The following is an 18433-nucleotide window of genomic DNA, read 5'->3' as shown; positions in this document are numbered from 1 at the left end:
TTCAGAGACTATTTATAAACCCCCGGTTTCAGTCTACCGTCTGCCATCTCTGCACCATTCTCCTGCCTGGGTTTCCCCTCCGGTCCCCTCATGCACCCACCCACCGGGCCGCCATGTGTTAGCCTCGCTTTTCAATAACAGGCCTTTATCTCCTGGTGATTTTGGCTGCTGTATCAGTTGCTGGCTGCTTGACAGTCTGCGAAAAGCAGCGGCCAAAGACCGGGCTGAAGGTTTGTGAGCAGTTATGGTTGCAGCATCACCACATGTTGAATCTCTCACGTTTTAGTGTTTATTATCATACAGTACAATAGGACAGGACAACTTTGGACATCAAACAGAGGATCTTTTCTTTTTACCGTTGAATGGGATATTTATTTTTCATTTCCAAAACAAGTACAAACCCACATTTTCATGATGAGAGGAAAATCTCTTTTTCTCCTTGAAATATATGTTTTAGTTAGTATAATTTGTGCATACATTCAGCAAGAAGGCTTCTCCCACAGAAATAATTTCACTTCATCCCATCCTTTCAAAGTTCTTTGTTTTGATTGATTGAATTTTGAACACTCTCTTCTCTTCATGTAAGCCCTTACTGTTTCGGCTAATGTGTTGCTCTGGTGATCAGATCTAATACAATGCTATATTATGGGCTGCCATTGACACTGGATGACAACAGTCCTTTTTAATGATGCTCCAGTAGCAGCCAAGTTCATTCTGACACCTGCTTGTTCATGTCGGTTAAATAACAGCACAGTGTCCCAGTTTGTTGCCCAGAAGATCATTTGTTGGTGCTTCTCCCCTGTCTCAACTAAAACCGACAAAATCTTCATTAGAGACAAACAGTGACAAGCCATAAAATCAACTGCCGTGACTCTTTAAAACAGCGCTGTAAATCTCGCAGTAGTTTGGACAGGAATAGCTTGGTTAAGGTAGCCACGATAACGGAAGTAAGACAACTTTCCCTTCAAAATAAAGTATATTAATTATTGTTTGAGGTAATTGCCTGCTGTCCTGACCTACTCTATTTAATGATTGAATTTCTGTGGGACTTAGAAATATGCTGCTAAAGTCAGCATTATGTTACCTTTCAGAAAACTAGTGACCACGTTAGTATTTGCAATTTCTGCTCAAGCACGAATTATATTTGCGATGTCTGTCACATTGAAATGGACAGTAGTATTTTCTCTGGTTGTTCTTATATGTTGTTCACGATACAGTTAAGTTATTATTATTATTTTTTTTTTTACGCGGATTAAGTCAGAGCTTTTATTTTGAAGGTCAGGGCCGGAAAAGCTGTGGTACGTTTCGTGGGGGTAACTTGACACCAGCGGTAGTGTAGTGAAGCAGCGGTGCCCGGCCAGCACCCCAACGCCGGCTAAAATATCACCGCGGTGTTGAATCTCCATATCTCCTTCGGTGTGTGTGGAGCCGGCCGCGGCGGGGCTCCGTCACAGCCGGTCTGTTACCGGTGTCCGGAGGATGTGGGCCTCACGTGGGTGTCATGTAGCAGGTGAACCGCACTGAAACTGACCGGGTCGCAGTTATATTCCTTCATGTGAGTAAACCTACTGCTTTAATGCCCGAGCTTTGGGCGAGAGAAGTAATACGAACCGGTCACACGCCAAAGTCCATTCAAAATCTGCCGGTTTCATGTTCTTGTAATTATCAGTGAAGACACACACGTCGTAGGATAACACTACATACTGGAATCAATTCATTTGACATCGAGTCTTTATTCAGCGTGTAGCCGTTCAATAAATATGTCATTTTCGGGAAATACAAGCATTAATGCACTAGGGTTCATAATATCACAGTGTGTTCTCATAAGGACAGATTTAGGGAATGGCAGTTGAATCAAATGTTTGTTTATCTCGGGAAGCACTTGATGACGATGGAAATCATACCGAGTAATAGAGATCCTCGCAGGTGATAAAATGTCCCAATTCGTTTGATAGCAGACACTCAGTTTTACTGGCAACTACGCCAACATTAAATTGGCAGATTTTTCAATGAAGTTTGGCACGGTGTTCTCGAGGCGATAGTCTGTATCCCATGACATCATTGCATGGGCTTCCCCCTCAGCAAACGGTTGCATTTATTACCCCCACCTCCTTCGTGTTTGACTCTTGCACATAAGAATCAAGTAGGTTTGTTGTTTGTTAGCATTGGTGTGACATTGGCATTTTGTGACGTGGCAGCCTTGCAGGACCGTAATTCTGCATCATTTGCATGAAAATGTGTTCAGATTCAATTGTGATCAGGCTGTCAGAGGGCAGAAGCGTCATTGCATGGCAGTGTTGTTACAGGAGAGCAGGCAAAGCTGCTCCCACCACTGCTGAAGAAGCACAGCTAATGCATTATTTGTGATGCTTCTATATTTTAGAGCAGTTTTGCTAGTGGGACATGTCTGTCTGACATTAGCCATATTTACAGAGACATCATTTTTATTCCACTGTGTTCTGTTTATCTTTATCATTTGCTCCATCTCAGCTGACCTTTTTCTGCTTTCTTGTGCTATTAATTCACTGTTGGGCACGACACCACGATTCCTTTTTGTCTTTTATTACCTCTCAGTGGTTTCACCGATGACCCCGCTTTGCAATCATCCTTGCGTTTCCATTTAAAATGACAATAAGTCCATTTAAAACATATTTGCATTTAACATGACCAGAAGCTGATCTGTGCACTGATCCCTGCCCTCAAGGCCACGCTGGTGGATCTCCCACGTGGCCGTGTGTTTCTGAAGTAATAATCTACTATGCTGACATTAGAGGGAGACGGTTAAGATTAGATTACCCGGCTCGTGTCCGACGTTGCTTTCGGGCCACACAGTAATTGGGTTATGTAGGCACATTTTCTCCTGATCCCTATCCCATGCACCGGCCTGTCTGTCCGTCCATCTCCTCATCTGTCTCCTTCCTTCTTTCCTCAGCGCTAATCCCTCCTCTGCCCTTCACGCTCACCTGGATCCTACACTGGGGTGGGAAACTTGGGAAACTCTGTGTTGCTTTTTAAACAAATCTGAAATAACAGTGACAAGGTTGAGGTTGGTTAAAAAAAACAAATAAAAAAAAAAGTTTTTTTTTTTTTTTTTTTTTTAATTGTCTGACCCAGAGCATGAGCTGATTGCATTCAGTGTAACTGGAACGCTTTTAAATATTTTCTGCACAGAAACATAACCTAACTAAACACCAGAAACTATGACGGCATCCCACATTTATTATGGAAAGTCATGACAAAGTCTTAAAGGCTAACAGCGGGGATCTTGAAAAGCGTTACATTTTAATGCCCTGCAACGTCTGCTTTATCACTCTCCCGATTACCTCCAGCGCTAGACGGATGAGGTTAAGTCATCCAGCAGATTGCCATTAGACTTTATCGTACGCAAGGTAATCCATAGATAATATATGTCCCTCTCAAATTAAGAGTTATCAATGGTATTTAGATTAAGAGCTCAGGCCAGTGATGAAGAGAACTGTGAACAAGCTCCTTTACTCTGAAAGAAAGACAAGCATCGGTGGTGGCGCGTCGCTAAGAGTGTGGACTCAGCGCATTTTTTATGATTGACAAGTGTCGTGTCACGCCAGATGATATTTGTTGACAGACCTGGTGGTCTTTTCGGAGTCCTCGGGATCCGGACCCCCACTGCTGCTGCTTTCTTGAAATGAATGGGGAGGGGGGCTAGAATTTTACACATGGCTAATCCTGGTCTGAACACGGCCCAGCAGTCTTTGTACGTAGTGTTTTTATTGAAGATGAGGCCGTCGCTGCACACTGCTTCCCTGAAACGCTTTTTTTCTATTTACATTTAATGACTTGGGACATAAGAGTTTGTTTGGATTCGACACATGGGAGAATAATTTGGAGTTTTGTCGTTCAGAGGTTACATGTGAACACATTCGATATTTGTACCTGTACCTGACGACTATTGTTGTTGGTTTTTTTTTTTTGTCTTCTTCCCTATTAGACACGGAGAGTTTGGTCAATGGGAATCACCAGGCCAGGCCAGTCCAGTCTCCCCCAGCTCCTGGAGAGAGAGTCCAGTCTGAGCACAGTGCGATCGTCAGCTCTATTGAGAAGGACCTCCAGGAGATTATGGACTCCTTAGTCATGGATGACCCCCAGGCTTCTTCCTCAGAGGCCATGAAACCTCCCGGAGGTCAATCCATTCCCCACTCTCCCTTGTCACCCATGGTTAACGGAGGGGGCCGGTATCTGTTGTCCCCTCCTACCAGTCCGGGGGCCATGTCTGTGGGGTCTAGCTACGAGAACACATCCCCTCCTTTCTCTCCACTCTCCTCCCCCTCAGCTGCCAGCAGTGGGAGCTTTACTAGCCCCTCTCCTAGTGGAGGACCCCAGGACCAGAGTTCTTCTCTGCCACCAGTGCCTGTACGCTCCTCTAGCTACAACTTCACCGCCCAGCCTCCGCCTGTACCCCAGCCACGGACCATACTGCCTAACTTCAGCAGCGGTGGGGTGGGCCAGAAGGTTCAGGAAAGCCCCAGGATGCAGCGGAAGGTCTTAACGGAGGCTCCTCCGAGCCCCAAGCCAAGCCGCAGAGGACTAGGCCAAGATGGGTCTGAGAGCCCACGACAGACCCTCCTTCTGTCCTCCAGTGAATCTCTCAGTAGTCGAAACATTGTGCCAAGTAGCCCCAGGCTCACTCCCAAATTCCCCACCTGTCCATCCCCGTCGCCCTCCAGTCCGAGGACCAAGACTACCATGGTGCTCCAGGAAAGGCCTGCCAGCCCCTTCAGAGAGCCGACCGGTCTGGCCGATTGCTCCCTTACCTCCAGCCCCTCCAGGCAGCTTTCCCAACCCACCAGAGCCTTCCAGCCTCCCTTGGACCCCATCGTCCACATCATCCAAGGTTCGCCGCTGCAGCAGCATCCACGTTCGCTGCAGCCTCCTGAAAGCCCCCGCATGGCCAGGAGGAACCTGGAGCTCAACGGGGGCAGCGGAGGTACCAGTAGTATGAGAGAACTGCCTCCCTTAAGTCCCTCCATGGCCCGTAGAGGGGTCCCGGTTCTCCCGGGTGCTCTTCCAGGGACGATACCCACGTTGAGGACTCCGGACAGCCCCTCAGGTCTGGGCAAGCTCATCCCAGAGAGTCCCAGGCAACGCCGCAAGACCGGATCCACGTCAGAGGAGTTGACGTGCAGCAGAGGGATCCGAGCCCGCAGTCCATCGCCCACCTCCATGATGATGGAGGGCGGCGGTGGAGGCGCGGGGTTACGGAAGGCGAGCTTTGGGAGTTCCCTGTCGCCCGCTTACAGTCTGGGCTCCCTGCCCGGCTCGTCCCCCGTCGCCAGCCCCAGGACCCACAGGAAGATGTCCTCTGGGAGACCCCACCCCGGCATGAGGGAGAGGAAGAACAGCATCACGGAGATCAGCGACAACGAGGACGAGCTGCTGGAGTACCACCGACGGCAGAGAGAGGAGAGGCTTCGAGAGCAGGAGATGGAGAGACTGGTGAGTCAGCACCACACCGGCCAACCGCTCTCATTCGGGGTTCATTCAAAAAGTACTCATTTCATTTATTTTTTTCTGATCTATCGTTTCAACGTATGCGAAAGCAGATTTAGTCGATACTTCTCAGGGTTTCTACCTTTTTCCTATTCAGATTTCACAGTCGAGTTGTATTGTACGTGACGGCTAATAATCACAATCCTATCAAAATCTTTTAGGGATTTGGACAGAAATGCTGATATTATTGGTCTATTATTGGACTTTCATCCCTCACTTCAATGCAACTTCCAAGTCAGTCTTGGGAATAGGACCCAAAACAAAGATCGGTCTGTTGAGGAGTTTTCAAACAGCCATCAAACGTTTCTACAAACAAAAGCAAAACCTTCTAATTACAGTTTTTTTTTGCCTCCAAAAAAGATATTGAACTCACTGAGATAAAACAAAGAATGATAAAACAAAGATGTTTCCAGGCCAATGATTAATCTCCCATTAGGTTCTTATTTATTTCATCAGTAAAATAATCGGTTTATCAACTAACGTGTCAAGTAGCGCCATTTTACCATTGTAACTTCTACGTGGCCTGAAATGCTGAACGGACAAAACGGTTCGAAGCGTCCTTGCATTTCCACGACTCACGATCGGGTCTCAGAGGAACCTACGGCCTGAACAACACACTTGACTTGTGAGTGTAGGTTGGAGGTCAACAGGCCGACCGGTGATGGAAGTGTGTTTGTGGTTTACTGCTGGCACATACAGGCAGGCGGCCCTCTGGGAGCTCGCCGGTGTTTACATCTGCAGCGACCTTTATCTGCACCACGCGCCCTTGAACAAAGTCAAGGAACCCTCTCAACTGAACGTTCAAGGGCAGACCGAGCGCACGCAGGGCTGCGTTTACACAAATAACTACCGAGCGGTGCGCAAAAAGCAACGGATTTGAATCCGACGTTGTCATTGCAGGGCTCTGAAAACGAGTCGGCGGATAAGATATGATACTTTGTTGTTATTTCCACCAAACATCCGGCGACTCGCTCGTGTTCTTGGTGTCGTGTGACAGAAAGCTGAATATCTGCCGACTGACTGTTGCCCGGACAAGACAAAACGGTTGAAGTCGTGGCTTTGGGATTCAGGTGGACACAGAGGTACAGCCCTCTTTTCATGTATTTTGTTTGAGTTTTTTTTGTTAGGTTTCAGAGGTTTTGAAGAAAAGCACTAAAAGAATGAATTTAACCAACGGACAGCCCTTTGCTCTTTTGTACTAAAAGTTTCCAGCGAGGTCCGAGGAAATAACACTTCATTCGCGCAGGCATCTCCTTATGAGATTAAAGATTATGAGATTGAAAATTAAAGTCTCTTGAAATTTTATGGAGAACCAAACATCCAAAAAAGTGTAAAGCTATTTCGTTTCCAGTGAAACTCATCAGTGACCGGTTGCATAAAAACATGAACGCATCTGTAATCATCGCGCTCAGAGCTCCCGGCGTCACCTCGGCGTGTCCCGTGAGGTCTACGGAATATAATTTACTGCATATAATTTGCAAAGAAAGTTTCAAATTTGTGCCGATTTTTTTTTTTTTAATTTTTTTTTTTCTTGTTTTCTTGATTCTGCTGAAATGCGTCTGAGTTGCAGCAGTAAGCAACTCTCCGGTGTAACGTTTGAGGATTTCACCGGAGATCATTCGGGCACGTCGACGAAAAAAGCGCTCCGAGCGGTGATTGTCACCGGGAGAGTTGCATCATCCCCAGGACGGTGTAAATGATGTCGCGGAGGCTCGGCCTCGCTCCGATCCGTGTGACCTCCTGGAGCTTCAACGATTGCGGCATCTCCACGTTTGTTTGGAGAAGGAGGAGCGATCGAGGCCGTGAACCGTCTGCTCCACGGCGCCCCGACGGGCCCATAGCAACCGCATTGTTTGTTGTTTCCACAAACTGCACAGAAGGGGAAGGGGGGGGGGGGGGGGGGGGGAGCGCCCGGTCGACATCTTGAACTTGTCTGCCAGGCTGAATGAAACTGCTGGGACAAAGTCCTTTTTAAAAAGGCCTTTATATGCGTTTGTTCCCTGTGTGAGAAGGCGTTTGTCCGCCCGGCTTGTAATTACCGAGCGGCTGTTTTTTTTGTTGTTGTTAAAAGCAGGAGACGGAGTGAAGGCAGCTCAGCTGGAGGGACGCCGTGCCCTCCGTCTCCTGTTGTGCCGGGTGGTGTTCCGGTACCTCCTATACACCGGAGGTATGCCAGTAAACGCTGCGTCGGCGGCATCCATCCACTCAGACCGGGTTTAACACTTTACAGGGCCGCAGCGCCAGGAGATGCTCGTATCATCATGACATCCAGTCTAAAAGTAAAATTTATTTAAAAAAAGAAATGATGTTTTATCAGATTATAGCAGTTATTGTCATGCTGATATTTTGGATTTTGACCATAAATTCAGAGCCAAAATGAAACTGGACTTTCCTTTTCATTTTTTTGAAATTAGGATTTACTGAAGGTTTTATTATGGTATGTGGAGAAGGTAACTCGTTGGGGTTACGACACCGTACTCTCTGACCTCGCCACTCTGTACGTCACTCTGTGATGCGGTCAAATCCTCTTTTGAATGAATCGTGTTCAGCCACGGGTTGTAAAAGTGTTTTTTGAGAGCTAGCAGATGTCTCCTGTCTGCCTTAGAATAATAAAATGGTTGAAAATGCTGGATTTAAAAAATAATAATAATAAAAAAAAAATTGGTTACTCTACAGGAAAAAAAAACAAAAAACATTTTGTCACTCCGGGCAGATTGTAGACATCTGTGGGCGTCAATGGAAATATCATTTATGAGGAGAGTTGACTGAATGGCATGGGCTGAGGTCACGGTCGAGTTCAGGCTGAGGTAAGCGAAGCACCGACGGGGAGAACAAAGTTTCTGAAGCCAATGAAAGTCTCCGTTGGCTTTACTGGAGGATTCCTGCACAGCAGTGAAGCTGCAGACTGCTTGTTAATCAGGTCGCCTGCGTGGTGTGAGAGTTTGTAGCAGCTCTGCCAGCTTGGAGGGAAAACCAGTTCATACTCTGATTCAGAATAAAAGAACACCTTAATGGAATTATGAATCCAGCCCCTTCAACATACAACTTCCACTCCAGATTTGTTTTGAGAGCAATGCTCAATACTGAGTAGATCTAAATTCAGTGATTATTAGGGCCCTATTGTTTTTCAAAAAATTATTGTTATTATTATTCAACCGCATACAACTGCATTTTTAGAGGCGTTATCGTACTCAAAAACTCCTGAAAGTTGGTACACGCGTCTCTCCCGGGGAAACATTTAGTATTTTAGCGGTGTCACAAGCGGATGTGGCCAAATGGCTCCCTAGCGCCCCCTAAAGAGATGCCCCGGCGGCTACATTTACCTACATGCACCAAATTCGGTGGACATGCGTATCACACCTAGTTTAATATGGCAGTTTTAATAGCTCGGTGAGACCGGTCGAGAGGTGGCCGATTTAGAATAAAGATGGAGGGTCAACCAGCGGGGACATTTTTTTTCGACTGCAGCGTAAGAAGTGAAAAGATATTGGTGAAGCAAGTGGCGGGGAAACGGCATCACGGGAGCTTTGCGTAGGCTAATGGCTTTTTAGCTCACTCATCACATTAATCATCGTATGTACAAAGAGAAAGAGCTAGATTGGAATACTTTTAATGGCACCGATCCAACAAAATGTTGGATTAAAAACTAGCTTCGCTGGAGAATGGAAAAGAAGCTGTAACTGCCATCACAACAGCACATGACATTAGCCGCTAGGGTCACCTGACAGTCTTCCTATTGGTTCCCAAATAGGCCCATATGATGGCGTTAACATGTTTTCTTCAGTTAAGCGAAAACATTTTCAGCTTTCTTTGCTTAGCTGAACATGAGCTGGTTTAATGCAGGAGATGGAAAAAAAAAAAAAAAAAGGCCCAACGATTTACTATGAGCTACGAGGAGGTGAAGCTGGACAGGAGGAGCAGCCGGATGAAATCCCATCTGAATTTAAGATGTCATTTCTGCATTCTAGGCAAAAAAACAGGCTGTTTGGTCCTAAAAGTGGCCGTCGCATACCTCAATCAATCAAACACTAAAACCCCCTCTTTGTTCCCTTTGAAAGGTTATTAGCCACAACAACCTTTGAGCTGGAACAACTTACAGGAACACAAAGGGCAATATTGACATTAGATATGTGCACATAACTCGCATAAGCACCTGAGGTCAAGAACATAATCGCGTCAGGACAAATAAGGCACTCGGTGCTCGGTGGGGGAGGGGGTGGAGGTGGGTGGGGGTGGAGGCTTTCTGGAGAGTCGGTGGAAGATTCCTCAGCAGCCTGTTATCTTATTGTGTTTTCTACACTGCAGAAACTTGGCGCTCTGAGAGGAGGCAGGGCGTTGGAGCTGCAGGGTCTGTAATTAGTCACAGTTGACTCACCGTCATGACTGATTTTTTTTTTTTTTTTTGCCCGTGAGTGTTTAAAAAGCCTTTCTCACACACACAGCCTGCTACTCATTCACACAACTGATTAACCAGAATAAAAACAAAGTTTCGTGAACAAGCGAGTCTCGAAAGAAGTTTATCCAGGAAAAAGAGTCCTTATTGTGAAATCAGCAGGAGTGTGCAGATCGGAGGCAGCAGGAGGCTGCTGGGAGACGGCAGCTCCTCCGATCCACCGACACACGCTTTCATCAGGCTGATGGTGGACTGAAGGGACTCTGAAGAGACTCTGAAGGGACTATTGTGAGATTTTGACTCTCACAAATCCTCCAACTTCACAGACTCTTTTTAAAGACGGAGGACACGACGGCTCGGCAGAAGTGCGGCCGAAATATCTCAGAGATGAGCTCCGGTGACGTTCCTTAGCAACCGTTCTGCGTTGTGTAGCGAGTTGGGGGGGGGGGGGTCTGGACGTGGTGAAGGTTCAATAACACGTCTTCCGACTCAGGCTGCGAAACGATGTCACCGGGAAAAAAAAAGAAGGCAGCACCCGTTTTCAAGAGTATTTTGGCTTCACTTTTGTACGGTGGGAGGAGGTGGTGATACGTCGTCCGTCTTTATATACAGCGTACGGTTTGCGCCCGTTTACTCGAACACAGATTGCCTGGATTGTCTTTGTGTCCCACACTGATACATAACATCATTATCCTGCAGTTTTGAGTTTCCCCTCACAGATTCACAGGAGTCCTTTCCTGCCCGTCGTAAGAAATGAGAAACGGCAGGATATCGAATACTACCGGGAGAGAAATTGACATTAAAAAAATAAATAAAAAAAGGTGCTCGAGTCTGAAGCGGCAGCACGTATATCAGACGACATGATGCCTTCCTGTGGAGCCAGAGGTGAGGTCCCCTCTGATTGGACCGTCTGTAGGAAGACCCGTCGCCCCGTGTCCGTCTGAAGACGACCTCATCTTTCCGATGACGCCATTCTGGATTACGTCATTCTTTTCGATGCGGGGGGTTACTGTAGCTGTAGCGGTAACTGTAAGATGTTGCATCAGACCGCCGTGTGTTTGCTTTTACTTTGAAGGGGCCGTGACGTGAGTTGAGCTGCATGCAGCTGCCGTTACAAAAAAGCTTTCTCTCTCAACCCCAGAATAGAAGATGACGAAGGAAGCGAAGGTACCACTTTGTCATTTGCTATTCTGAGTTGAGTTTACTTTGCGCACCGACTCATTATCTCACTGGGAAGAAGCCCGTTTTGCTTCCACTCTGGGCCGTGGGGGGCGTTATCCTCCGCCAGAGTCCCGCGGAGAAGGAAATCCGTTTGCCCAAATCCCTACTGGTTGCTGCCGGAGGTCGGGAAAGGTCGCAGATTGCTTAATGCATCTTTAATAGAGGCCCGCGTGAGGCTTTTTCTCTCTGGACTCTCGCATCATCATCACATGGCAGGCGGCCACCGACAACCTGAACCGACCACACAACCCCCCCCCCCCCCCCCGTCCCCCCTCCGTCCCCTTCCATCCTTTTTCCTCTCCTCTCTTCTGCGTTTCTTTTCCCGTGCCACATCGTTCCTGCAGCCCGGCGGGATGTCCCGAATGTCGGAGTCTTCCCCTGCATGTTTGGCACCTTTGCCGGCGTCCACGAGGATTAGGTGGACCAAATATAACCCCCCACCCCCACCCCTCTCTTCCCCCCATTGCGCTCGTCAGACTGAATGCTAAGCACGTATATCGGCATCTCCCTCAGAGCACGACCAAATATATCCAGCTACTGACGGGACACCAAGCACTGCCCACCTAGCTCTGCCATATATCCTCCACTGCACAAACACAGTGGGGGGGTTGAGGGGACAACCCGAGTTTTTTTTTTCTGTAGCAAAAAAAAAAAAAAGAGGGGAAAAAAAAGGACGTAGCAGTAAATATTTAGACTTCAGAATAAATCTGTTTGCTGTGGAGGGCAGATCACCGCGATTCCCATCGTTTGGGTTTGAAAATCAAAGCGGGGGTCCCTGGAAAACAGGAAAAGAGAGGCGTGCTCAGACAGATAAGATGGCGGGCTCGATGGCTCTTTATCTGGGACAGAGATAAATCTTTCCCAAAGGAAAGCTGCGGTAATCCAGTCTCGAGACGGCACGGACAAAATACGCCACGTGTGGATTTTCTCCACCGAAAAAACAAGAGCGGCATCGGGATGCTTTTATTCTGTCCGTGACGTTTCACCGATCGACACCGTCTACAGCGGAGGAGGGCCGCGGGAAACCTCGCAGAGCTTCTGCTTGAACTGCAGCAGTGCAGGCTGCTGTTTTGTGACCTCTCCACTAGAGGGGGTCGTCCCACAGTGCAAACTTTTACTTACCGAGTTAGGAAAAAGGCCCACTTATTTCATTTCAGGTCCTTTTAAGACACAATGCTCAGACATGACGTCACAAAGTTTTCCACTATTGCATAAAAATATCAGATGATCAAAATGAAAAAGTCAAATAAAAAAATTAAGAATCTGTCCGAAAACATCCAATAAATCTTTGTATATTCTGAAAACACGACAGTGAAATATTTTGTAATAAAAAAAAAGCAACGCACATCGTGAAATACTGCTACAATAACAATCTAATAATTAGATGTTTATTGTTATGATTATTGTGAAAAGAGGCCGGATGTCACAATGTTTAATAATAATGAGCAGTGCTGTAAACGATGCCAATTTAAGCTGAAGTTGTTGTTGTTGCCATAGTTACCTCGACTAAGCAGGCCTTACTGTTGGTAAGTCCACTGACAGAAAATTACGTTTTTATGCACAAAATTGACACCAGTTTGAACATTTGGTAGTTTTTCCACAGTTTTCTATGCTGGTAAATTCAGCACCAAAAAAAAAAAAGTATTATGGTAATTTACTGTTTTTCACTATTTTCTGACATTTTATACTTTAAAATTCCAATCAATGCTCACTATAAACTGAGGGTGGAGGACTTCGGTGGAGTTGATCCTGTACATCCTGACAAATTTGTAGTGATTCAAATGCTGCAGACTGAAATGAATCTTTAGTAAACGTGAGACTTTTGGGGGCCGCCGAGCAGCTTCCTGCTCTCCTCCTTTGAACAGTTATTAACAGAGCAGGTTGGTCGTGAGATCTGTTTGTGTTATTTCACAGAACATTGTGAAAAGTTGCAGTAAAACCGAATGTATTGTAATGCCAAAACCAATTTTATGTTACATATTGACCTTCGGCCGTATAAATATGGAATATTTCTATGCTTTATACATTTTAATGGCTGCCACCGGCTGTGAATTTAACTTTAGATTTTTCTCTACTGAACATTTGATCTGTAAAATGTCAGAAAATAGTGATAAATGATTCATTAATATATTTGTCCCAAATCCCAAGGAGAGGCCTGACCAACAGTCCCAGCTGTCAAAAGAAAAGAAGCTGCAATACCACCGAGTGCCACTAGAGGCTCCACAGACTCCCACTCAACCAGTCTCATAAAATCCTCACTCATTTTTTCCACGGGTTATTTTGTTGTCGTTCGCTAAAGTCACTCCTTCTTCTTAGTTTTCTGGCCGTCCATCTGAAAATAATCCCGTCATTAATTATAAAATAAGTTTCAAAAATACCTGTTTTTGGGGGCTCGTCTGTTTGATTGACAGGCCTGTGGTGCAGTCAGGTTACAGCTATCGGTGAGCGGGACGTAGTATCGCCAGGTTTCCAATCAGATCAATCAGAACTATTAAAAATAACTATTATTTGATTTGTTTAATTATTTTTTTTCTACCAATGAGCAAAATTAAATAATCAACGAATCTCTGCGGCTTTAATATTTTTGTAATTATATATTAATGATACACGAGTGTGTATATATATATATATATATATACAAATGAAACTAATAACTACATCACAATAAATTGATGATGTCACACACACACACACACACACACACACACACACACACACACACACACACACACACACACACACACACACACACACACACACACACACACACACACACACACACACACACACACACACAATAGTTCTATCATGCAGTCTTTGTACCTCAGAGTGTCTCGCGGGCTCCTTCATTGTTTTGGAACCACATAAACTAACTGGGTTCCTTATGATTGCCTTGTTAATTGGCATGTAAACTTTTAGCAGCGTAAGCAGCACCTTCTTCAGCGTCCTCCCTCCAAACGTGCCTCCCGGAAGCCCCCTTCCCACCTCCCACGTCCCCCCCCCCCGATATCAGAAAACAGGTTTGTAGGTATTTTCACACGCCTCCGCTCAGACGTGTTAACGCTCCACAAAAACACTTCAAAGGGTTCGGCTTATTTGTTCCAGTATTAAAAGCAGTCAAAGGAGAAATAATTACAGAGACTTCGACTTTTGAGTGAATACGCGGCGAACTCTGTTGAAAAGTGCTTCAAAGCTTGTTTTAATCCCATGTTATCTCCCGCTACGAACATATTGGATTGAACAGCTGAAGGCGGTCGGCGGCGAGAAGGTTTCTGCCTATTTCAAGTGAAGAGCAGCACGCAGGATAAAGTTCTGCTCGGGCGTGGAAAGTTTTGCTTTTCTTAGAAGCAGCCGGCAAGGCCACCTCCCACTCGAAGGGAACCGCCCCCCTCACTCCCCCACCCCACCACCCCCGCATGCTGCATGCTGTGATCTCCCCCCCCCCCCCCCCCGTTTGAACAGATTCCTCGGCACCTCTCACAAGACCTGGGTAAGGTTTAGGGATGTAGGGAAGGAGGGTTCGGGGATGTGTGTGTGTGTGTGTGTGTGTGGGGGGGGGGGGGTTCCGTCCCGTCATGGACCGGTACCGCACGGCGCCGGGACAAGCCAGGAACAGGGAGCGGGCTGCGGCGTACCTGCTGGCTCTGGCTCGGGAGAAGCCGGTCCTCCTCGGCAGTACTCCGGCAGCTCTCACGGAGGTAACCGACGCCGCTGCTAATATTAACAAAGCTCCCGGGCCGGATGGAAATAGACAGAGATCGTACCGCATGAGTGCCGTTCTGAGGCCCGTCGGGCCGCATGTGATGCCGCCGCGGTTTTGCGAGCTCCCCGGCTCGGTTTCGCTCATCAACAAGGGGGAGCTTTCATGACTCCGACCGCTTTTGCACTGCAGGTTTTATGAGTTGAGTTTATGAAATATGACACATGCCGTCACATTATTGCAGCTTTGCATAACCGGAAAGCTCCGTTCACTCATAAACCGGAGAAGTGAAACAAATGACGTGACAACCTCGTCCTTTATGCTAAGCTAAGCTAACCAGTCACTAGCTGTAGTTTCCTGCTCAGTGTACATATTGTCTCGATAGGAGGTCAAGTTACAGATTTTTTTTCAAATAAATTGTGTTACATTGAACGATAGGTGTTCGTGTTCCCTCGAAGAGGAGTGACTGAGGCGTTTTAAGGATTTATTGGGACGCTCCTATTTGGTCCAAAGACGTGAGCTTGACCTTCAGAACCTAAAAATACAAAATAAATCTTACCATAAAGAATATATATTCTCAAACTTGTTTGAGTAGGTGCAAACAGGGACACGACCAAACATCTAACAGAATCCGTGTCGGCTATCAGCCGTGAGAAAATAGTAAAGAGATCATGAAATGAACGACATCATTGCGGTCATCTGAAAACATTCAAAAAACTTTTTTTTTTTTTTTTTTTTTTTTTGGGTCAAAATGCTAAATGTAAACAATCTGTCGGTGAAAACTCTCATGGCCGGCAGCAATTGATTATCTGCAACATCAGCAGAGCTCGACCGGACACATCAGTGAGCATCCATGAGAGGGATAAACAATGTCTACGAGGTATTACACACATATTACCCATAAGGCCTGACTACCGTTAGCCTGTCGTTTGGTATCAGAACACCGATCTACACTTCTTGACTCTTCGTCCGCCTCTCAGTGAAGTGAGAGTTTCCCAGTTGGAGCTCCAGCCACAGACTGTATGTATAAAAGTGGACGTAGCTTCCGGCTCTGGAAAATGAGGCCGATGTGGAAGCGCCTCAAGCTGCGATACCACCGGGTGCCACTAGAGGTGGTCTTCAAAAAGCCTCCACAGACTCCCATTCAACGAGTCTCATAGAAGTCTCAGTAAGATTTCTTGGTGGTCAGCTAAAGTCGCTCCTTCTTATTCGTTTTCTGGCCGTCCATCTGAAAATGATCCCATCATTAATTCCAAAATAAGCTTTAAAAAGGTGTGTTTTGGGGGGCAGGTGGGCGGGGGGGGGGGCGTGTCTGTTTGACTGATAGGCCTGTGGTGCAGTGGGTGGGGACGTATTATCGCCGGGTTTCCAATCATATCACGTCATCCCCTCCCCGGCTAAACGCTCTCACACGGATACTCAGCACAGTGTTTCACTGTTGTACCAACCAGCTGCTGTCGAGTTGTTTAGGATATTGATATTTCATCTCGTAACATCTGTGCACTGCAAATTGCTTAAACTTAACAAAGCTGACGCAACCGGCTGCTCATCTTGCAGGCGTGTCTCCGTCCTGCAGCAATAACCGCGCCCGCTCGTCGTCAACCGGCCGCGGTTTAAAGAATGTAAAAATGACGACGAGCCCTTTCAGTCGTCTGCGTCTCGTCCTTGACGCTCTGGTCTCTGTGCTGGAGGGGTTCGACGCGAGAGCTGGAACCTGGCCTTCGCTCCTGAGAGATTCCTCTGAAGAGGAGGCGTCAGCGCTTTTAAATGCCAGCCGCCTCCCACCTGGGGGGGCGACGACACCACGGTTTCATCTGGAGATCAGTGCCGGCGACACCGACATGGAAGGACCAGCAGCTCATTATCCGGAGAGGTTGGCGGCCACTGGAGAGCCTGCTCACCCCCCCTCTCCCACCGCCTTCCATACACACACACACGTTTTGATGCTCGTGTGCTCTGCAGGGATAGAAAAGGGAGAGACGAAGAAAGAAAGAAAGAAAAAAAAAGCAACAGCAGAAAATTCAACAGAAATATCTCTGAGGATGTTCTTGTTTGTTCCTCCTCTGGGACCACGAACACCTCCAACTCCCCCGTGCATTGCGGTTGGATCATGAACGGGGGTTTGTTTTGCAGACTGTTAAACATGAACATGACAGACGCCACCCCCCCCCCCCCCCCCCCACCCCCCCCCCCGCCTGCAGATATATGTAGAGAATAAAGGCTTTGTTGAACTTTCCCCGGTTTACTCTGGCGACACTCCGCGCCCGACATTTGCTGTTTACGCCCGCGACGTAGGCCGAAGAACAACACGCCTGCGTACGCTTTAATAGTAACTGCTCGAATCAAAGGTATGCAGACGGGGGGGGGGGGGGGGGCGACATTAAAGGGCATGAGAGAAAACGGGAGACACCGACTCCCAGGGGAGAGAGGGGAGACCTGAGGAAGAGATGCTGGGAGGATGAAAAGAAGGAATGTAAAGCCACTAAATGAGGGAAAAACAACAGTGAGATGGTGGATGACTGTCTGCAGTACGTACGGGAATGAATGAATGAATGAATGAATGAAGGGGATTAGTACTATTTGGTTTATGCACATATTCATGCAATTTCTACAAAGAGGAGAAAGCATTCGACATAATAATAATGCCAATATGTGTTTAAACGACACCATGAGCCTTTTCCAAATGTACACATTCTTGTGGCTTCTGTGCCTTTTAAACATGTCACACTTCAGTGGTTTAGAACTTAAAACGGGAAGTAAACACCTGGTTTCCCACTCAGGAGGCGTTTATTGTTTCAATTACCTCACCGTTAGTTCGGTATCTTGTAAGTTGGCATCTTATTTTGCCGGTAGGGGGAGTCTGAACCATCAAACCAAACAATTTCATGGCTTATTGTTCATTTTTTGCCATCAGAGTAAAGAAATATTACGGCACTTTTTAACAGCTGTGGAAGTGGCTGGTAACCTCAGGGTGACCACAGGAGTCGAGGAAGCGGTAGAGGAAGAGGGGGAGGGAGCGGAAGAGGGAGCGGTAGAGGAAGAGGAAGCAGTAGAGGAAGCGGTAGAGGAAGAGGAAGCGGTAGAGGAAGAGGGAGAGGGAGCGGAAGAGGGAGCGGAAGAGGGAGCGGAAGAGGAAGAGGGAGAGGAAGCGGTAGAGGAAGTGATAGAGGAAGCGGTAAAGAAAGAAGCGGTAGAGGACGCGGTCGTGTAATATTTACCTTCAGTGTGAAAGTACTGATGACAAAAATTCAAATATTAAACTTTAATAATGAAAAACAAAACACCCCCAGTGTGTAAAAAAAAAAAAAAACATGAACTTTGTTAGAAATTTAGAGTACAAGGGAAATCATTTAACGCACGAAACGGCTAAAGTTCAACCATAAATCATCAGCAGCGGCCTGAAGGTGTCTTCATCCGACCGGGTCGCCGGGACAGCCGCCGTCCACCGGGTGAGACGAGGAGGGACGAGGAATGTGTGAACGGGAGTCCGGTGGGAGGAGAAGTTCGTGAACTCGGGCATTCCATTGTTTTCTTCATGCAAACTTTGGAAAGTTTTGACATCTGAAAACATACTTCGCTAAAGAGTTGAACTT

General features: G+C 46.8%; 1 protein-coding gene across 5 annotated transcripts in view; it reads left to right on the top strand.

The window, feature by feature from the left end:
- Positions 1-18433, top strand: part of phldb1b (pleckstrin homology-like domain, family B, member 1b) — an 88291-nt gene that overhangs the window by 36726 nt on the left and 33132 nt on the right. For 4 of the 5 annotated variants that reach the window (XM_069721464.1, XM_069721468.1, XM_069721469.1 and 1 more), the window contains one exon: positions 3968-5472. In XM_069721464.1, the coding sequence (XP_069577565.1) occupies positions 3968-5472 (1505 nt within the window). Of the gene's footprint in view, positions 1-1325; positions 1556-3967; positions 5473-18433 lie in introns of those variants that run through there. The other variant, XM_069721467.1, reaches the window with a different exon arrangement.

This window comes from Brachyistius frenatus, unplaced genomic scaffold, assembly GCF_029030835.1.
Source record: "Brachyistius frenatus isolate BFR_SWC_R1_liver_20210118 unplaced genomic scaffold, ASM2903083v1 Contig_265, whole genome shotgun sequence".
In the NCBI taxonomy this organism is placed as follows: domain Eukaryota; kingdom Metazoa; phylum Chordata; class Actinopteri; family Embiotocidae; genus Brachyistius; species Brachyistius frenatus.
The sequence above is the reverse complement of the archived record's forward strand: the minus strand, read 5'-3'. Positions and strand labels throughout refer to the sequence as shown.